The sequence below is a fragment of the Portunus trituberculatus genome, chromosome 24 (genome assembly GCF_017591435.1).
Source record: "Portunus trituberculatus isolate SZX2019 chromosome 24, ASM1759143v1, whole genome shotgun sequence".
In the NCBI taxonomy this organism is placed as follows: domain Eukaryota; kingdom Metazoa; phylum Arthropoda; class Malacostraca; order Decapoda; family Portunidae; genus Portunus; species Portunus trituberculatus.
The window spans coordinates 15,882,456-15,904,955 of record NC_059278.1 but is presented as its reverse complement, the minus strand read 5'-3'; the positions used below and the strand labels follow the sequence as shown (position 1 = coordinate 15,904,955).

Genomic DNA, 22,500 nt, shown 5'->3' with positions numbered 1-22,500 from the left:
GTATGAGAGAGAAAGAGAGAGAGAGAGAGAGAGAGAGATTGTAGTAGTAGATGTTGAAATATATATGATTTTCTTAAAGGCCAAAAAAATTTGAAAATAAAAGTAAGTAAATTGATTAAATAGAATAAAAAAACTTTAAAGTTGCAATTTTTCCATATAAACCAATTTGTTTGTTTTACTTCCTCTCTCCATCATTTCTCCGTTCTTTCTTTTATTTATCAATTTCTTTATTAATTTATTTATTTATTCTTTTTTTTGTCTTATTTTTCCTTGTTTGTGCTTTTTACTTCCTTTTATCATTTCTCTATTCTTGCATTTATTTATTTATTTATTTTCTGTCTGTCCGCCTCTCACTTTTCTCTTTTCTTCCGTCACCTCCATTATCACTATTCTCTCTCTCTCTTCTCTTCTCTTCTCTTCTCTTCTCTCCTCTTCTCTATTCCCTTCCCTTTATTTATTCATTCATTAAATTTTTGTCATATTCTCCCTCTCGTGTGTGTCTCCTCTTTCTGTGTCTCGGTTACGACAGACCACCACAGCATCAACACCTCAGATTAACATAGAACTTAGTGGGAGAAGGTCAGGGACTCGGATCTTATCGTACCTCTTACTATTAGGAAAGACGAGTGTGCCTTTGTTTACCTCAAGGCGTGAGTGCTGGCTGGCGCTTTAATTGAGTGTTTGTGTATGTTTGTATGTGTGACTTGTGTGTGTTCTTATGCTTGCCTGTTTGCTTCTGTGTGTATTTGTGTTTGTGTGTGTGACTCTGTGTTTTCCTGTGTGTGTGTGTGTATTAGTGACTATATGATTATCTGTATGTTTGCAGGTGTATATATGCTTACCTCTATGTTTGCTGTATGTGTATATGTGTTTATATATGTGACTATGCTTATTTGTGCGTGTTTATAATTGTTTTTGACTATTGGTTGTATGGTCTACTGTATGTCTGTATAAATGACTATCAACTGTATATTGTATGAAAGGTATACATGACTACCGACTGAATAAGGACTACGCCATATTATGATAAGCTATATAAACTCCGTACCTGACTATATTTGTATGTCTTTGTTCATCTCTTCACCGTTGACTTCCTGCGTGTATGTCTACCTGTATATGTGATAGTGTGCCTCATGAATGCGCGGTAGATGTTGGTAAGTTAAAGATGATGAAATGGAGAGATTGCTGTGTGGAAAAGAGCAAGGTGAAGTGAATGAGGTGGAGTGAATGCTGGATGTGTGAGGTGAGTGGAGTGAGTGACATGAAGTGATTGTGAGTACTGATTGAATATTGTGATGTTTGAGATGTTTTGAAATGAGTGTAGTGAGTGAGATGATGGGTAATTTTTGAGTAATATGAGTGAATGTGATGTTTGAGATGAGGTTTTGAAATGATTTTGAGCAATATGAGTGAATGTGTGATGTTTGAGGTGAAAGTCAGTTTAGTAAGGTTTCTGTGGTGAGTGAAGTGAGTGAGATGAGTGATTGTGAGTAAAATGAGAATGTGTGATGTTTGAGATGAGGTTTTGAAATGAGTGTAAAGTGAATAAGTAAGGTTTCTGTGAGGTGAGTGAAGTGAGTGAGATGAATGACTATGAGTAATGAGTGAATGTGTAATGTTTGAGATGAGGTTTTGAAATGAGTGTGAAGTGAAATAATAAGTTTCTCTTAGAGTGTTGAAGTGAGTGACATGAAGCAGGAAAGGGATTGTGGGTAATATGAGTGGTTGTCTGAGGTGATGTTTTGAAATGAGTATAAAGTAAATTAGTAAGGCTTCTGTGAGGTGAATGTTGAAGTGAGTGACATGAACAGTGAAGATTGTGAGTGATGTGTTGGTGGTTGTCTGACGTGATGTTCTGAAATGAGTGTGAAGTGAAGAAACAAATCATTGGAAACCACCACCACCACCACCACGACCACCACCACCACCACCACCACCACGACCACCACGACCACCACTGCGTCAGCCCTCCTTCAGGTGACCCCGTGCCCTGTGCTTAGTGTAAAGGGCAGGTTAAAGAGACGTGGGCTCAGGATTCAACTCCCCACCTCCTTCCCCTTCTCCCCTCTCTTCCCCTTCACCTTCCCCCTCCTCTCCTCCCTTCCTCTCCTCCCCTCCCGCCCCGGTACCTCTCCGACCGCGTAGTTTACCCCAGTACAATGAAACAAAAGGATATATTATTTAATTCGGCTTCTTTCTTTCTCTATTCTTATATTTTCTTTTACCTTCTTTCCGGTGTGTGTGTGTGTGTGTGTGTGTGTGTGTGTGTGTGTGTGTGTGTGTGTGATTTTGTGTCGTGAGGAAAAGTTATCTCGTGTTAGAAAGTGATCACGAGTAGTAGTAGTAGTAGTAGTAGTAGTAGTAGTAGTAGTAGTAGTATTTGTTGTTGTTGTTGTTGTTGTTGTTTTTTGTAGTAGTAGTAGTAGTAGTGGTAGCAGCAGCAGCAGTAGTAGAAGTAGTAGTATTGTTATAGTAGTAGTAGTAGTAGTAGTAGTAGTAGTAGTAATAGCAGTAGTAGTTTTTATATCAACATTACAAAACACTATTCATTACTACCATTACGTGTATCTCTTATTCCACCACCACCACCACCACCACTGACGCCTCCTTTCCCCCGCAGCCGTCCAGTTGTCTCTCGGACGCGGAGGAGGATCAGATATACGGGTACCCAGGGGGCTTCCGAGGCCCGGCGCACCGCCCCCCGACCCTCGCACACAGCAACCACGCCTTCGTCCACGACACCCACGGGTAGGTTATGAGACGGCGCCTACTCCTCCTTCTCTTCCTCCTCGTCCTCCTCCTCCTCCTCCTCCTCCTCCTCCTCCTCCTCCTCCTCCTCCTCCTCCTCTTCTTAAAAGTAGTAGTGTGTCTTTTTCTGTTTTTTTTTTCTTTTTTTTTTCATTTTCTTTTCTTTCTTTTTTTTTATCTTGTTCTGTTCTTGTTCTTTTCTTGTATTGTTGTTCTTGTTTTCGTTTTTGTCGTCCTTCTCTTTTCCTTTCCTCTCTTGTCCCGTCCTCTCCTCTTCTCTCCTCTCCTCTCCTCTCCTCTCCTCTCCTCTCCTCTCCTCTCCTCTCTCTCTCCTCTCCTCTCACTTGCCCCTCCTCCCCTCCCCCTCCTCTCTCCTCTCCTCTCCTCTCCTCTTTTCCCCTCCTCTCTCCTCCCTCCCTCCCTCCCTCCCTCCCTCCCCTCCCCTCCTTTCCTCTTCTCTCCTCTCCTCCTCTCTCCTCTCTCTCTCTCTCTCTCCTCCTCTCCTCTCCTCTCTTCCTCTTCCTCTTCACCTCACCTTTTTCAACCCTATACTTCACCAATCTATTCTTACCTGTTTACCTTTACACCTGTCCGCCTGTAGTTCACCTCATTACACCTGTCCCCTGAAGTACCTATCTATCCACCAACTCACCTGTATCCACCTGTATTAGTATATGCACCTCATGTCACTGCAAATTTATAGGTGAATGAAGTGACGGTGGTAATCAGTGACGTGTTTGTTGTGTTTGTTGTGTTCCTAATTGTGTTGACTTGGTGTTTGTGCTGAGTTAGTGTTTTGAAGCTTCTCGGCCAGTGTGAGTGAGTGAGTGAGTGACTGGGTAGTGTGAGTGAGTGAATGCCTTGCTGAGTACATGAGGTGGAGACTCTTGAGGGGTTTATTAGTGTGTGTCATTTGAGAGAGAGAGAGAGAGACGAGGGGGGGATGTTGAAGGAGAAATAAGTTGTAAAGCAAAGGGATTTATAGAGAAAATGGGATGTACTTAAGAGACAAAACAGAAAGAGAAAATGAGCTCTCTCTCTCTCTCTCTCTCTCTCTCTCTCTCTCTCTCTCTCTCTCTCTCTCTCTCTCTCTCTCTCTCTCTCTCTGATAGCTCTGATTCACAAATTTTCACCATAATTCACACACACACACACACACACACACACACACACACACACACACACACCAAAAAAAAAAATATCAGATACTCTTCATTTTAATAAAACCTCATAATTTGAACGAAAATCCTGCGCCTTTATCGAAATTAATGAAGTCCTCTTCACAGATTAATGGTCAGCTGACAGCACCAGCAGACCACGCCTCACTCATGTTTGGTGCTAAATATTATTATCTACGCACCGTTCATGTGAAGGGAAAAGATTGGTGAACGTATCTCTCTTGTCTGATGAAGAAATATTGCGATTAGAATCTTATTTTCTTTCCGTATTTATCATTTATTTTCTTTTTTTTTTTTAAGTCTGGAACGAAGAAACTAGTACAACAGTTTTCACGGTCCTAATAGTCCTACCCCTTTCTAACATGCTGTGTTTCAAATAATGGAAAGTAACAAAAAATATATTGAGACGGAAATACAAAAAAAAAAAAAAAAATACAGAAATAAATGTATCAACCAATAAGCTGAAGAAAACTGCAGAAAAGTGTGATGAAATGAAATTGTCTCAAAACTATAAACTCTTAAATCATGAAAAACCGAGATTAAACAAACAAACAAAGACCGAAAGACAACAGAATTTCTCTCTCTCTCTCTCTCTCTCTCTCTCTCTCTCTCTCTCTCTCTCTCTCTCTCTCTCTCTCTCTCTCTCTCTCTCTCTCTCTCTCTCTCTCTCTCTCCACAAACATACTAACTTTCCAAAAAATAAGCCAAGCGGAACTGACGACTCTGCCTCGCACCTTCTGTCCTTCTTATTGTCCCCCACCACCCCCTTCCTCTCTACCTCCCTGCTGATCCTTCACCTTAGAAGTAGCACACTTGAGGACCCCACCCCCTCCCCCGGCATCCCCCCACTTAGTGTCCCTCGCCCTCCTCGTTGTGCTCTGCTGAATGAAAAAGGGAGAAAGGCCAAGACATAATGAGAAATATGAGTTAGTTGAGAGAGAGAGAGAGAGAGAGAGAGAGAGAGAGGTTAATCTATAACTGCAAATTTGACATCCAGAGAGAGAGAGAGAGAGAGAGAGTGCGTGTGTGTGTGTGTGTGTGTGAGTTTATTAATAATAGTGACTGCATTAATTTTCATAACCAGCAGAGTGTGTGATGGTGCAACTAGACTTATGACCTGTGTCTGCTGTGGTGTGGTGTGGTGTGGTGTGGAGGTGTTGCTCACTCTGATGTATTGCCGCATAGACTGGTGTTGTTGTTGTTATCTGTATTATTATTATTATTATTTTATTATCATTATTATTATCATTATTATTATTATTATTATTATTGTTGTTGTTGTTGTTGTTGTTGTTGATGTTATTATTATTATTATTATTATCATTATTATTATTATTATTATTATTATTGTTGTTGTTGTTGTTGTTGTTGTTATATGGGGGATAGTAGTAGTAGTAGTAGTAGTAAATTACTACTACTACTACTACTACTACTAATAATAATAATAATAATAATAATAATAATCCAGAGAGAGAGAGAGAGAGAGAGAGAGAGAGAGAGAGAGAGAGAGCACTAATCATATTTTATCTATTTTGCAGGTGTCTGAATCCTCGCTCTACTCTTATCTACGAGCTGCCGCCTGTAGGAGGTAAGACACACACACACACACACACACACACACACACACACACACACACACACACACACACACACACACACACACACACACACAAGAAAAGAGTGGAAGGAAAAAATAATAGTAAGAAAAATATATAATAAGTTTGAGCGAGTACTAAAGTTGGTAATTAATGAACATCTGCGTGCCGGTGACTCCCTCTCCTCTCCTCTCCTCTCCTCACCGGCGCGGCAGACCTTCTAAAACCTTCACCATTTTTCCATTATTTTTTTTATACCAACACACAAATTTTTCTTTCCAAACCTAACTCAGATTCCAATTTTCACTTTCCCTAAATACCCCAAAAGCATTTATTGTCTTCGTTTTCTGTTTTTGTAAGTTTTCTTTTTTTTTTTTTTTTTCTTGTGGTCGAATCTTTATTACTTTCATTTTCCTTTTCAGTTTACGCGGTCTTTTCTTTTTTTCTTATTATTATGCTCAAAAATGTTTGCCGCCGTGGTACAGTGGAACCATGCATGCTTTTGGGGTCCGAGGGGTCTCCAAGCACACGGGTTCGAATCCTGTCCACGGTCCGAGTGTAGGTTGGGCTTCCTCACTCGGGGCAACGGTTTGCATGCGCGTCGGCTTTGAGATACTGGATGCCACAAAAAAAGTATCTCCTTTAGCCCAGAAATTCCCGTGAAAATCCCACGTGGTATAAATAAAATAAAATAAACATTATTATTTTCATTTTTTATTTACTTTTTCTTCTTCCATTGCTAAAAATAAAAAATTGCTCAGTTTGCGTGTTCTTTTCTCTTTCTGTGCTTGGTATGCGCAAAACATTATGATTTCCACTTTTTTCCTGTTTTTATTTACTTTTTCTTCTATTTCCATTGCTAAAAACGTTATTCTTTCATTTTTTTATTTACGTTTTCCTTTTTTTCCTTTTTTTCTTCTTGTACTGTTCAAAAGATTATCATTTTCATATTCTTTTTCAGTTTGTGTGTTCTTTTCTTTTTCTGTTCTTGTTAAACTCAAAACATTGTTATTTCCATTTTTTCTTTTTTAATTTACCATTTTTTCTGTTCCATTGCTAAAAACGTCATTCTTTTCATATTCTTTTTCAGTTTGTGTGTTCTTTTCTTTTTCTGTTCTTGTTATGCTCAAAACATTATTATTTCCTATTCTTTAATTCACGTTCTTTTTTTTCTTTCTTTTCTTGTAGACCTCAAAACATCATTCATTTTCATTTCGATTCACCAAGTCATTTCTTACCTTATTATTTTCGTTTTTTCTTTTGTATTTACGTTTTATTTTCTTCTCTCTTCTTTTTTTGTGATTCAAACATTATTATTTTCATTTTTCTTTTTAATTCACTAATTCTTTTTCTTCTTCCGGTTGTAAAAACGTTATTCTTTTCATTTTCTTTTCTAATTTGTGTCCTTTTCTTTTCCATTTCTTCTTGTGGTGCTCAAAACCTTATTGTTATCATTTTCATTTTCAATTTACATATTCTTTTCTCTTCTTTTCTTCCATTTCTTCTTGTGGTGCTCAAAACCTTATTGTTATCATTTTCATTTTCAATTTACATATTCTTTTTCTCTTCTTTTCCATTTCTTCTTGTGGTGGTCTTTTGTCTTCTTTTCTCTTTCATTTCTGCTTGTGGTGGTCAAAATCTTATTATTACCATTTTCATATTTTTACATCTTCTTTTCTCTTCTTGTGAGCTTCAAAACCTTATTTCTTTAGTTTTCCTCTTTAATTTACTTCTTTCCTTTTCTTCTTGTGAGTGTTAAAAACTTTATTATTTTCATTTTCTTCTTTTTTTTTATTTACGTATCCTTATTTTTTTCTTTTGGTGCTTTAAACGTTATTCTTCTCATTTTCATTTTCAGTTTACTTATTCCTTTTTTTTTTTTTTTTTGTGAGCCTCAAAACATCATTCTTTTCTTTTTTTTCATTCATTTATTCTTTTTTTCCTTCTTCCTATGGTAAAAGTCATTCTTTTTTATATTCCTTTTCAGTTTACGTATTCTTTTCTTTTCCTTTCCTTTCTTTAGGCCTCAAAACCTTCTTACTATTATCATTTCCCTTTTTACTTTACATTCTTTTCTTTTTTTTTCCTTCTTGTGAGCCTCAAAATCTTACTCTTCATTTTTTTTTTTTTTTTTTTTTTTCCTTTTTAATTTACGTGTTTTTCTTTTTCTTTGGTCTTATGGTGCTCAGGAAGTTTGCTCAGTGCACGGTAAACTTCCCAGGGTAACAAACACAACCACTGACTCTTGTTCCAAAGGCAGAAGTGACGCAAGTGTTTTTTTTAGGCAAGTTATCTCTAAACAGTTGTAAAGAGTTCCGTTTTCTGTGTGAGCTTCAGTGGCGTCAGTTTGCAAGATTCTCAACGGGGAATTGTTGTTATTATCGTGTGCTTCTTGTGTTGCTTCTGTTCCCTCTTGTGTTCTTGATTTGCTTCAGTTTGGCGAGAATTTTAATGTTATCTGGTTATGTGTTTATTTATTTATTTATTTATTTATTTGTTTATTTATTTATCTATTTGTATATTTCTTATTTTACTTTATTTTTGTTAAGTTTAGTCCTTTTAATTTGCTTTCATATGACTATTTGCTTTATTGTCCGTACATTTGTTTATATGTTTCATTATTGCATTTTCTTCTATTTTTTCTATCTTTTTCATGGCTTCGTGTTTGTTTATTATGAAATACTGACTTTTTTCCCCATTCGTTGTATTTCCCTCTCATCTTTTGGTTCCTTGATCTCATATTAATCTATCATGTTCCACTTTACAACTTACAACACGTTACCCTCGAAGACCCTGATTGGTAAGAGTCACCCTTTAATCCCCTCCTCCCCCCCATCCATTATCCCATCATGCCTCACGTTACACCTACACAAGACACCTTCTGAGGATCCCAATTTACAGGCATCACAATTAATAAGAGTCACCCTTTAATCCCCTCATTCAACCCAGTATCCCAATTTACAGGAGTCACACTTAAAAGATCCCCATTTTCTTTGATACGCATAATGGCTCCGTTTTCTGCGACAGACGTGAGTCGGGGAGCTAATGGCAAGAAGCGTTTGGGCATTGGCAAGTTCCTGAAGACTTTGAAGCGAGACCTGAAGCGATCCTCCGGTACCTCCAAGAACAACAAGAACAAGCTAACCCACAACCTCAACAACCTTCCCAGGGTAAGCTGAGTGACACGCTTCTCCTTCCCCCCTCTCTCTTCCCCCATCGCTAGGTCCCTCCCCCTCTCCCCTGCATCAAGGTGTAAATAAATGTTTTAGCGGAGTGACGCCCTTGTAGATAAACGTCCCGAGGGTCGTGTCTGTATATAAACAAACGTGGGTTCAGGTCTGCGTTCAGTAAAGAAAAAATGGAAGGAAGCAAAAATATTCTAGTAATCAGAAACGCTTTGCTCTCTCACCACGACTATTTTCCAAGGCCACAGAGATGATTAGCCGGGTTTTCAAGAGTGTTTCTCCAGTTAATAATGTGGAAATCTTGTCACTTTGCCTCTAGAACCGTGAAAACACCTTTAGAAACTCGTGTAAATTTGAATAAAGCCTTTCGAAATAGTGGAGGTGAAGCGCAGGAAGTGTTTGAGAATATGAGCTTTTTTAGTGTGTAGCGTGGCAGCATTCAAAGGACACAGCTGATTGGCGCAGGAGGAGGCGAGCACATGGCCACCGCTCCCTGTACTGAACGCAGGACGTCACGTGGAGCTGACACACTCTAGCTAGCACTTAGTCTAGTCAGTGATAGTGGACGGTGGGGCTGGACGCTGCACGGCACTCACACAATCACAGCCCCCACTCCCCCTTCAGTCACTCACAGCCCCCTCCCCCTAACCCTTCAGTCACTCACAGTCCCAGGGGTCTTTAGTGCCTCAAGGCGTGGTGCTTCAAACCCTTGTATTTCAGTCTACTTCCCTTCCAGTCACGCTAAAATGGTTTTGCTCTATTTACATCCCCCCCACCAGGCAGTTTGCTTTCATTTTTATGGTCCTGTGGCGTGATAACACTATTTTGCCTCATTAAAGTGTGCTATTCATTCACGTTACACGCTGTCACGCTTGGATTACCTCATTACTTCAAATTATGCATCTCTTTACTCCCCCAGATGGTTTTTTCATGAAGCTGTCGCGTGATGATGTAAATTGTTCTCATGTGTCATCATCATATCCTCTCCATTCAAATTATAACGTGTAACTTTCCTACTTGTCATCTATTTGTGAAGGGACGCTGAGGGTAGGCAGTGGTGGGACCCAGTGTGCCACTCGCTGACCTGCCCCGCTCCCTCCCCCGCCTCCCAGCTTCACCCAGTTCCCCCAGTGGTGGCGTCCAGTGGTTTGTTACTGGTGCGTGGTGCAGGTGTCCACTGATTGTGTCGGGTGCTGTCTTGACCACCCCGTGACCCCCCTCCCTCAGTGTTCGTCATATAGGAATGATTGATATAGTCAGCCATGTCACCCTGCCGCCCTTCCACCTCTATCTCTCCATCGTGGTTCACCTTTTCTCCCTCTCATCCCATACTTTTTATAAATATTTATGCCCAGCCTTCCCCTGCCCCGCCCCATCTTCCAGCTGCCTCTCCCCAATGCCCCAGCTCCTCAGGTCTCATCAGCCCCATCTTGTACTACACCTTCCCCTGCTTTGCCTCCATTCCCTGCCTTTGTCCCCGCCCCGCCCCGCCTCTGCATGGGGTCAGTAACCCTGCATGGTGGTGGGTGTGCCGCAGAGCTACGGTGAGGGAGGGCTGGCCACCACGCCCCTGGTCATGCTCCCCGGGTACTCCTCCCCCGCCTCCTCCCGCGGATCCCACTCCAGCCACTCCCACTCCAGCCATTCCCACTCCAGCTCCCACTCCACCAACGCCGCCTTCGTGTCGGCCTCGGCCCCGGGCACCCCAGGGTCATCAGGCCCCATCAGGGACTCCGGCCTCCAGGAGGCCATAGAGCGGGTGAGTCCCGCACGCACACACACACTGACATGCTCACACGCCGACACCAGGTGTACACAGGTATTGTGCATGTGCATGCTCTATAGAAACAAACAAACATCTTTGCTTTTTTTTGACAAAAAAAATCTATGAAAATTTGTATACAAATATTGGTGTCAGTACCCGTAACAGCTTTTGGGTGTAAGCAAATTCCTCGTGCCCCGCCCGTGGTGCCTCACACCTGGTGTGGGGCATTCGCCGCGCCGCTGCAGCCGCTGCCGCAGACCCCAAGAACAACGGCGGCGACTCTTTCTGGGTAGCGCGGCGAAACACAAGAGTGCAAATATTTCTGGCGACTCGTGTGTCTGCTGGCGCTGCTGGAGTGTCGTGACGGACTCGCCGCGTCAGGAAGAACCATACAGAAGACAAGCACACCGACAGACGCACGCCCTCCACATATATTTGCACTTGACTGTCTTGCTGCAGCTTTACAAAGTTTGGCTCACCAGACTTCCGCGTGGCTGGCGGTGCTGCCGCGCCGGAATGAAGTTCGTTGTCTTGTATCAGGCTTTGTTTATGGCCAGAGTGATGTGCCAGACTGTTCATCCATGTGTGGGTCACGAGGCGGTGGTCGTGGCCAGGAGTTTGCTTACAGCCCAAAGTCCCGCCTCGACCCTCCCCCCCCCATTGGATAATAATTGGTGCCGCGTCAGACACACGCACAAACACCGCCCCGGAAACTGTCCTGCCGGAGAGACACTGACGCTTGTTTTGTTGTTATTGTGTTGCAGCTGAAGGAACAGGAGATGCAACGGCGACGGGAGGAGCAGTTCCGGGAACACGAACAGGTTAGTGTGTGTGTGTGTGTGTGTGTGTGTGTGTGTGTGTGTGTGTGTGTGTGTGTGTGTGTCTGTGCGTGCGTGTATGTGTGCATGTGTGCGTGCGTGTGTGCGTGCGTGTGTGTGTAAGTGTACAGCCACCCCCTCCACTAAGTGATGTTTATGGGGCGGCAATAGTTAACTGACCGATGACAGTTTGAAGTCAACACAAGCGCCGAGAAAGGAGTGGCGCCCCTCCCGCCTCCCTCCGTCCCCAGGTAGCGGAGCGTGGAGGGGCCGCCGCGCCGCCCTGCCCTGCTCGGAGACCTTGAGGCCCGTGTGTGTGTGTATGTGTGTGTGGCGGCCGCGACCTTCGGAGGCCGCCTCACCATCAGGGTCGCCTCCCAGGGTCACTGTCGAGGCTATATTGGTCCCGCGCGTCAATACCCTGCACCCAAACCTCCCGCCCACCGCCGCCTGACTCGTTTTCTGTGACGACAGCTCTGGGAGAATGGAACCTTTTAAGAGGGACTTCCCTATTTTTCCTGAGCCTTTGTTTATCATCATTACTTCGTGTTTTGTGATGGTGCTGATAACCCTGAACGTTGATAAGGAGTTACGTAAGGAAGAAATGTTTGTTGGAGCCTTGGAATACGTGATTGTATAAAAAAAGGGGGGGGCAGAATTTGAAGTCAAACGTACTAATAAGAATTCTTTAATTTGAGGAGTGTTGAAAAGTAATGATAATAAATGAACAGGTGTGTTGGCGCGGACAGTTAACTCCTGAAGGCGGTTAGATTCTCTTCTCGGGCTAACAGGTGTGAAGAGTCCAAAGATAAAGAGGTGTGAGGAAGAAGAAGGGGGAGAATAGTGTTTGTGTGTCGGGGGTATGGGAGAGGGGCGGTAGAAAGATAAATGTATGGTGAGAGACGAGAGCATTGTGAGGAGAATGAGGGAGAGATTGGAGGAGGGAGAAGACAAGAGGGCGTGAGAAAGAATGAGGAGAGAAAATGAGAAAAGCAGGGAAGGAAAAGAGAAGATTAAAGGAGTGAGGAGAAAAAGAGAGTCAAAGGAAGGAAAATAAGAGAAAATAACAGGAAAAGAAAAAAATATAATATATGAGAGTAGGGAAGGGGAAGACAAGAAAAAAACATGACGGAAGAAGAGGAAAGGAAGAGAGAAAAGCTGAGGAGGAAGAGAAGGACGCGGAAGAGAGACAAGAGAAAAAGATGAGAGAAAGATAGACTCTGGAAAACGCGGAATAAGATGAGAGGAGGAGGAGGAAGAGGAGGAGTAGGAGGAGAGAATAAGGTGTGTCTTGAGTATCCTTGACACAGGTAGCTAGTGCCCTTGAAACCGCTGGGACTCGCCCTTGATAATGAAACTCGAGGTCTCGTCCCAAGGTGAGCGGCCCCTCCCTTTCCCTCTCCCTCTCCTTCCGTCACGCCCCATATAGAAAAAGGGGCGATGGGGCGCTGTTTTTTCAAAAAGGTAATACTGCCCTCCCCTATGTGGGCAGGAAGGAACAGGGCGGGGAGCTGAGGTAGTTTTTAATGGGGGGAGCGGTGTCCTTGAGAGGGGCGGGAGGGGTAGGGAGAGCTGAGAGAGGGAGGGAGAGGAGTGGTGGGTTGGAGTCAGCGACCTTGTATCTCTGGGTCTCTAACCTTGCCACACTTCCTCGTCTTTCCCCGCCTCTCCCTCTCCCTCTCCCTCCTCTCGAGAGACCTTGTGTTGCGACCCTGACACTCAACTGCAAGGTTAGCTTTACCTCTCTCTCTCTCTCTCTCTCTCTCTCTCTCTCTCTCTCTCTCTCTCTCTCTCTCTCTCTCTCTCTCTCTCTCTCTCTCTCTCTCTCTCTCTCTCTCTCTCTCTCTCTCTCTCTCTCTCTCTCTCTCTCTCTCTCTCTCTCTCTCTCTCTCTCTCTCTCTCTCTCTCTCTCTCTCTCTCTCTCTCTCTCTCTCTCTCTCTCTCTCTCTCGTTCGTTCGTTCGTTCGTTGCTCTTTACGTTTCCCTTCCTCGCATTATCCTATCTTATTACAAAGTCACTTCACCACCTCGTAACACACACACACACACACACACACACACACACACACACACACACACACACACACACACACACACACAGCAATTCCCTATTATTATCACTTACTTCCATCGTTTCTATATTTCACTCCAGCCACCAACACCTCTCTCTCTCTCTCTCTCTCTCTCTCTCTCTCTCTCTCTCTCTCTGGCAAGTCGCGAGGCCGAAGGGACAAAAGGCGGGCGGAGCGGCCTTGGCAAAGTGGGTCAGGGTTACAGGTGACCTCGGTACTAGAGGACAAGGTTACTTCGCGCTGGGATGTTTCCTCCGCCAGGGTCAGGGTGAGGCCGCGCGGGAGGGACAGAGGGAGTGGTAGGGAGGTATGGAGGGAGGGAAGGGAAGGGAAGGAGGAATTAATCTACTGTACAGGGAGGAGTGAGATGTTGGGTTGTTGATGTGAGCTTCAGGTGTGCGTTGCTATATAGGTGTGTTGTACTGTCGCCAGGTGATGATTTGTATATCTTTATCGTTCCTCGTTACGCGTGTTCAGCATTCTTGTTATTAACTTCACTTTGTCTTGCTACCACACGCACACTTGCACACATACACACATACACACACCTCCATTCATAGGTAAGCTCCATTCAAGGCACCACGATCGACCTTCTCCCCCCCTCCCCCCATACCTTTTTTTTTTACCTTCCCTTAGCCCCCTGTTCCGCCCCCCTCTCTCCCCTCCTCCGGCTGACGTCACGCCTCCACGTCACACTTGCGTCACGAACTATTCCCGGCTCTTGTTTTCGCGCCAGTGTTTCAACTCTGTCATTGTTTGGGTCCGAAATAGGGGCGGGCGGTGCGGTATGGCGGGGTAGGTGGGGTCCAGGGAGTTTGGTGCAGTAATTATGGTTGATGTAGAAGGAAGTGAGAAGGTAAAGTCAGGAATGAAATATGTGGTGTCTGCGTTTTGTAGATGCATTGTGGGATATTGTAGGATTGTAGGATGGACTAAGGTTGGGGATCAGGAGTGGAGGGCGTCAGGAAGGCAGGACAGACAGGAACCGGCATGGGGGTGGCAGGAGTGGGGCGTGGGGAGGTGCTGGGGAGTGGTAGGCGGGGTTTTAGGGAGGAGGGGGGCAAGGCGAGCAGGCGTCTGAGCCCGGCGTCCGCACCTGGCCGCCGCCGCCACCACCGCGCAGCGAAGGCCAAGGTCACGTCACGCTAAGGCACGATCCACTGTCATGGTGGGGGAGGACGCTCTCACTTACATCGCCCAAATCCTCCCCCGACGCGCCGCAGGGCTCTCCTAGCTGTCCACTGCCAAGATCGGAGCCCTATTGCACCTCCTGTGTCAGTGCTGGGCTGCAGGAGTGGCCAGGGCAATGTACAAGGGTCGTTGCGTGAGGTGCGTGGACCGGTACTCCCCCGTGACTCGAGCGACGCGGTGAATGGCCTTGGCTGCAACGCGGTTATGAGGCCAGTGAACTTATTGATTGAGGCGGCGGCGGCGACGGTGGTGGTGGTGGTGGTGGCGGAGACCGGCGTCGGCGAGGGTCCCCAAAATAGCTCCGTTTTCTATGACACGATTCAGTCCCTGGCGTCCACTCCCTCTCCCTCCCCCTGTTTATCCCTTTGTAACCTCCCCGTGATGGTCTTCTACCCCGCGGCGCCTGGTAATTAACTGCCCCTTGAGATTTCACCCTTCGCTTCGTTAAATGCTAATTGGAACTCGACGAGAAACCACCAAGGATTAGAATGAGGAAATCGTTTTACCCTCCTGTGCTTCACCGCCTCCTTCGCTAGCTAATCTGGTCCGCATTAAATATAGCGCCTTGTTGCTAATGTGGTGAGGCTGCCGATCAGTAGCTACTCTCGCCCACTGGCCAACAACCTCGCCTCCCTGCAGTGTTTCAAGGTCCTTACTCTCTTCCGCCCCTCAACAACCACCCTGCTCCTCACCTCCCGCTCCTCCTGTTTGCCCTCCTACTTCTATTGTTACATGCTATTGTCTATACTTCTCTCTCTATCCTCGTCGTTCTGTCCTGTGGTTAGTTCAACAGTTCTTTAGATTTATTGTGAAGTAAACTGTCAGCTTTTGCAACAGTTATCCAGTGAAGCGATTTTCTCTAGCATCGTAGAAAACGGATGATTTTTCAGCTGTGACTCACGTATTGTGGGTTTTGGTGACTTGTTTATAGTCAAGTCACGTATTAAATTGACTGGACAAAGCATTCCCTTGAGGTCTCGAAGTGTAGATGTGAATAATAAGAAAGGAATTACGTGCTTAACATTTCTTACTGAAGGAAAGTCATACAAGTAACAAAAATAGTAATGTACATATTTTTTTTCTTTCTGATATATTTAATTGAACAAGTGTAGATGAAGTATTGACGTCAATAATAAGAAGAAAAATTTACTTGCTTTACATTTTTTATTGAAGGAAGGTCATACAAGTAACAAAAATAATGATGCATATATATATTTCTTTCTGATTGATTTAATTAAAGAAGCAGGATATTGACTGACAGGATATAAATTAAGACTTCAGAAACAGGGAACCAGAAAATCTTCATTAACTTCTGGTGTAGTTTATTATATTTATTTATTTGCTTTTACTCGTTAACATGACACTACTCTCTCTCTCTCTCTCTCTCTCTCTCTCTCTCTCTCTCTCTCTCTCTCTCTCTCTCTCTCTCTCTCTCATTAAGTCTTGCATCAGGTGTGTCATATCAGGAGGGAAAGTTAGATATCACAAGTCATTTCCACTCATCTCTCATGCCACCCACACTCCCTTTCACTCCCTGCCTCTCCCTAACCCTTTGCACTACTTGGCGCATCTTTCAATATTCACTCTGAGATATCTTCACTTGTTCTAGAGCCACCTACAGTCTTTAACCCCTTCAATACTGGGACACATTTTTATCGTGAGATTTGTATCCGATTAGACCATTTTATTGACATCAGGAAGGGACTATGGAGGTGAGAAGATTAACCCCTTCAGTACCATGCATGCTGTGTTTTCATATTCATTCTAGTTACTATTTAACGATTTTATACAGTTCCAGAAACTTATGTGGGGATTAGAATAGTAAAGACTGTGGTCATTAATCTTTTGACCTCCATAGATCCTTTCTAATGCAAATAAAATTGTCTATCATACTAAAAAAAGAATCATGATAAAAATGCGTCTCAGTGTTGAAAGGGTTCAAGGTCACAGTCTTCACTATTTTAATCCCCAACATGAGTATCTGAAGCTATATAAAGTCACCATATACTAAGCAGAATGAGTAGGGAAATGCGTCATGGTATTAAAGGGATTAAAATGGGTGGAAATTGCAAGATCTACCCTATTTTTCGTGTTATTTTTTTATTATAGATGCTTATAAAGATTCCATATATTAGTTTTAGTGGTGTTTGATTGTTTTGTATCGCGGAGAAGGAGTTGACTAGAGTGCGAGAGGGCGATGGTTGTTATTGTGTTGGTATGTACTCTTGCAAATCACACTCACAAGAAGAGGAGGAGGAGGAAGGGGTGGAGAAGGAGGAGAAAGGGGTGGAGAAGGAAGAGGAAGGGGTGGAGAAGGAGGAGGAAAGGAGTGGAGAAGGAGGAGGAAGGGATGGAGGAGGAGGAGGAAGGGGTGGAGAAGGAGGAGGAGGAGGAGGAAGGGGTGGAGAAGAAGGAGGAAGAGGAAGGGGGAGTAGGAGGAGGAGAAGAAAAAGGAGGAAGAAGAAGAAGAAGGAGAAAACTAGAAAATTAATCCACTTTGCTTATGCTGAAATGATGTGAAGAAAAAAAGAAAAGAAATGTGATGTGGTTCGTATTGCTGTGGTTGTGACGCAAAAAACACAATTCTGGCAACATTGTGAAAGGTGACACACAACACCTGTATTCTCCCTCCCCCCTCTCTCCTCCTCATCCCTCCCCACCCAACCATTACACTCCAACACCCCCTCACCCCGTCCTCTTCCCCAATGCCCCCTTCAGGTAAACTTCCTCCTCCTCCTCCTCCTCCTCCTCCTCTTCTTCTTCTTCTTCTTCTTCTTCTTCTTCTTCTTCTTCTTCTTCTTCTTCTTCTTCTTCTTCTTCTTCTTCTTCTTCTTCTTCTTCTTCTTCTTCTTCTTCTTCTTCTTCTTCTTCTTCTTCTTCTTCTTCTTCTTCTTCTTCTTCTTCTTCTTCTTCTTCTTCTTCTTCTTCTTCTTCTTCTTCTTCTTCTTCTTCTTCTTCTTCTTCTTCTTCTTCTTCTTCTTCTTCTTCTTCTTCTTCTTCTCCTCCTCCTCCTCCTCCTCCTCCTCCTCCTCCTCCTCCTCCTCCTCCTCCTCCTCCTCCTCCTCCTCCTCCTCCTCCTCCTCCTCCTCCTCCTCCTCCTCCTCCTCCTCCTCCTCCTCCTCCTCCTCCTCCTCCTCTACTTACGCTGCCACTGAACACCTCACTTACTCCACCGTAAAGTTAGGATTCTCTCTCTCTCTCTCTCTCTCTCTCTCTCTCTCTCTCTCTCTCTCTCTCTCTCTCTCTCTCTATCTAAGTCATTCATGAGTACTTTTAATTGACTTAATGAAAATTATAGAGCTTTTCGATATTTTTAATGATTTTAGTAATAGTTTAACAAAGATCCTTCACACACAAACTTAAAAAAAAAAAAAAAAAAAACTTGAAAACACGCTTAATGATTCCCTTGGCCTTTAAAACCTAACGAGACAACAAAGCGCTAAAGAAAAACGCAGAACTTGTTCCTTAATCCCCCAACAAGGGTTTCAGGACCGTATATAGTCAGAAAGTTAGGATTCGACACTAAACTCACACTTCTTTATTTGGTGATCGTATAAAAAAAATGAGTAAAAAATAAATTATCGCAAAAATTGAAAACGTTACATAAACTAGAACGACACAGCCCACCATTTGCCTGTCAGAAAGAGAGAGAGAGAGAGAGAGAGAGAGAGAGAGAGTGATGCACGTAACACCACTGAATACATAAGTTGGCAACGACACAAGCTGAATTAAATTGGACTTAGAATTTGTGTACCAGAGAGAGAGAGAGAGAGAGAGAGAGAGAGAGAGAGAGAGAGAGAGAGAGAGGAGAGGGTGGAGTGACAGGGATGTGTGTGGGTGGAGTAAAATGTTCTTGGTTAGTTTACTTCGTGGTATGTGTGTGTGTGTGTGTGTGTGTGTGTGTGTGTGTGTGTGTGTGTGTGTGTGTGTGTGTGTGTGTGTGTGTGTGTGTATGCGCGCGCTACTACGGACCATGAATGTGAAGAAGTTAATTCGTCCATTGAGTATCCCTCCATCTTACAGTGTCTGCTTTCCTCATGTCATCTCTGGAGCTGTGTAAAGGAAACATAGAGGAAACTGACGATACTGGAAATCAGGACGTGGGGAAAAAAAAAAAATAGAGAGAGGAAAGAGAATCGTAAAAGCAAAGGAAATGGATGATAATAATAGAAATGAGAAGGGAAAAAAAAATAATGTTTGTGTATAGAAAAGAGAAAGGAATAAATGAAAAACAAAGATAAATAATGGGTAGACAAGAAGAAAAAGAACAGATAGATTAAATTAAACAAAAAAAAGTAAATGATAGAATGAAAACAGAATAAGTGAGGGAAAAATGCAAGAAATAAAGATGAAAAACAATAATATAGAGAAAAACAAAAATTAACTAAGCAGAGAAAGAGAAGAACATTATACAGAAGCAGAAACAGAAAGAAGAAAGGAGAAGAACTTAAACATTAGATAAGAGGAGATAAAGAGTGGAGAACCAAACAGGATGCAAGTGGAGAAAAGGAGATAAGTTGAGTGGAGGAGAGGACTTCGTGGAGGAGGAAGATAAGAGTTGTGCAAGAAGAAGAAGAAGAAGAGGAGGAGAAGGAGGAGAGATAGGTATTAAATAACATAGGAAGGGAAGACAGATACAAAAATACGTTCAGATGATTGGAAGGGGAAGAGGAGGAGGAGGAAAAAACAGTGAGAGAGAGAGAGAGAGAGAGAGAGAGAGAGAGAGAGAGAGAGAGAGAGAGAGAGAGGATACAGTAGGAAAAATATACAATTATAAATTAGCCTCTTGAAAACAAACAGGAAAGAAAATATGAGTAAATTTGCGTCATACAAGGAAAATACCACCACCACCACCACCACCACCACCACCGTCATCATCGTCATCGTCATCGTCAGTTAAGAGAAGCAGACACTTGTATGTTGAGTTTGGTGGTAGTAGTGGTGGTGGGTGGTAGTGGTGGTGGTGGTGGTGGTGGTGGTGGTGGGGGTACTTCAAGGTTACATCTCTTGCCAGGTGAGTAGGTGAATGAGGTTACCTGGGATTTCCTGCAATGACTTACCAAAAACTTTTTCTCTCCTTCCTTTCTTTCTTTTTTCTCTTTTTTTCGGAATGACTAATATTTTTTTCTTTTTTCTTCATTTTTTTTTCTATCCTTTTGTGGGTTTCCCCTTCGGAGCAAGCACAGAATAGCTACCTGTTATCTCTCATTATTTTTCCCTCTTTCCCCTCGGTTTTCCCCTCTTCCTCCTCTGTTTCCCCTTCCTTTTCCGTCCTCCGTCACTCCCATCCCCGCTCCCTCAAGCAAGCTCCCTTCATTGTATCATTATATTAGCGTCATTACATTATACTGCGCATCTTGTCTTCCCCTCGCACACACACACACACACACACACACACACACACACACACACACACACACACAGCAAGATCGTAAGGAAACAACATGGAAGAGAAAAAGATATACAATGAAATTAAAACCTGTAAACACACACACACACACACACACACACACACACACACACACACACACACACACACACACACACAGCAAGATCGTAAGGAAACAACATGGAAGAGAAAAGATATACAATGAAATTAAACCTGTACACACACACACACACACACACACACACACACACACACACACACACACACACACACACACACACACACACACACACACACACACATCCTGCCGTTTGTTCACTGACCGCCACAATACAACACACACGCCCGTGCACTCCTACATTCCACCGCTGTAATCACGCCCACCTGACAGGATGGGCGCCCGCTATTTTGTGCTGGGGGGGCGGAGAATGGATGGGGTTGTCAGGAGGAGGAGGAAGAGGGGGTAGTGGGGAAGAGAAGGGAAGGTAGAGGATAGGAAAAGAGAGGGAGTATGTTTTGTGTGTGTGTGTGTGTGTGTGTGTGTGTGTGTGTGTGTGTGTGTGTGTGTTATTTTTTCTACTCGCGACTCTATATTCACACCTGCACACACACCTGATTTGGTATTAATTACAGGTGAACACTTGCCTCACCCTCCTCACACCTGTAGATTTGTCCAGGTAACGGCATTCATCACCTCACAAGCCAGAGTGTGTGGAGATTTGCTAACTTACTGATAACGTGGATATTTATTTCTTTTTATCTTTCTTTGTTCTTTCAATTATTTTCCTTTGCACTTTTCTTTCTCAATCTTTTCCTTCTTGAACGTCTTTCTATTTGTTTTTCTTTTCTTTTTATCAACACTTTCCTTTCTGTTTTCTTTCTTTCCATTCTTCCGTTCTTTTACATTTTTCCTTCCTTTGCACTTATCTTTATCAATCTCTCCTGCCGTGAACTTCTTTTTCGTGTCTATCATTCACTTTATTTTTTTTCCTTAGATTTCCTCTTCGTATTCTTACATCTTATTCCACTTTTATTTATTTTTTTTCCTTTATCTCTTTTATCATTCACTTTCTTCCTTTTTTCTCACATTTCTCTCCGAATTCTTACATATATCCTTTTTATTTATTCTCTCTCTCTCTCTCTCTCTCTCTCTCTCTCTCTCTCTCTCTCTCTCTCTCTCTCTCTCTCTCTCTCTCTCTCTCTCTCTCTCTCTCACCACGTCTGTTCCCACTTTCCTTTCCTCCCCAAGACTTCCTCACTTTCCTCCCACCACAAATCCCTATAGTAACTTCCTCCTCTTCCTTGCTCCCCGGCCTCCTCCTCCTCCTCCTCCCCCCCCAGCCATCTCATCTCCTCCTCTTCTTCATTTCCATTTTCCCATCATCTCTTTGTTTCCCATCACCTGAGGCCGCCGCTACCTGCATACTTTACCTGTGCTTTGTGGCTGGTGTTGTTGTTGTTGTTGTTGTTGTTGTTCTTTGTTGTTATTCTTTGTCTTGCTATTGTTGTTGTTGTTGTTGTTGATGTTGTTATTCATCTTTATCATCATCATCATCATCTTATTATTATTATTATTATTATTATTATTATTATTATTATTATTATTATTATTATTATTATTATTATTATTATTATTATTATTATTATTATTATTCTCCTTTCTTCTTTTCTTCTTGTCATTTTTATACAACAACAACAGCAACAACTACTACTACTACTACTACTACTACTACTACTACTACTACTACTACTACTACTACTACTACTACTACTACTACTACCAATACTACTTTTATCACTACCACCACCACCACCACCGTCCAAGCTTCCAAGTCATGTGAAGGTGGAAATCCAGAGAACGATCGAGATTTTTCCAGTGAAAGTGAGGGAGTGGAGAAGGAAGACACGATTGAATTATTGCCGTGATTCTTATGGGAATATCGTCCTTGGGAACTTGACGGTAATTTCGGTGCAAGAATGTGATATTTTTTTCTTGATTCTGTTTTGTTTCTCTTTTGCTTTTCACTTGTCTTAAAGATTATTTCAAGGATTTTAGGCGGATGGAAGGAAAAATAATGATGACAGTGATGATACAAGATTTAATTATCAGGAAAAACTGTAATATTTAACTTTTTTATTTATTATAACTCTTCTTTAACCCTTCAGTACTGGGATGCACTTGTACCGTGTTTTGGGCATGATTAATCGATTTTATTCACATTAGGAAGGGTCTATGGAGATCAGAAGATTAATAGCCACAGCCTTCACCATTTTAATTCCCTCATAAGTTTCTGAAGCTGTATAAAATCACCAAATAGTAAGCAGAATGAATATGAAAACGTGTCATGGTACGGTACTGAAGGGGTTAAGCTGAATAATGATGATTTGATACAATTTTAGAGTATAACTGATACCACTGACATGAAAGGAGTCATTGATTAGTAACAGTCTTATCACCAACGAAGATATTACCTGGTTACCTGAATGAAACAAGAATCGGTGTGTGTCTGTGTGTGTGTGTGTGTGTGTGTAGAGTTAAGTATGTTCTGTCTGGATTGC

General features: G+C 42.9%; 1 protein-coding gene across 3 annotated transcripts in view; it reads left to right on the top strand.

Annotated features, from left to right (window-relative positions):
* The window catches only part of LOC123508305 (serine/arginine repetitive matrix protein 1-like), a 135,801-nt gene that overhangs the window by 43,681 nt on the left and 69,620 nt on the right, over positions 1-22,500 (top strand). For 2 of the 3 annotated variants that reach the window (XM_045261904.1, XM_045261903.1), the window contains exons 3-7: positions 2,621-2,748; positions 5,465-5,514; positions 8,549-8,691; positions 10,244-10,465; positions 11,236-11,292. In XM_045261904.1, the coding sequence (XP_045117839.1) occupies positions 2,621-2,748; positions 5,465-5,514; positions 8,549-8,691; positions 10,244-10,465; positions 11,236-11,292 (600 nt within the window). The remainder of the gene's footprint in view (positions 1-2,620; positions 2,749-5,464; positions 5,515-8,548; positions 8,692-10,243; positions 10,466-11,235; positions 11,293-22,500) is intronic. The other variant, XM_045261905.1, reaches the window with a different exon arrangement.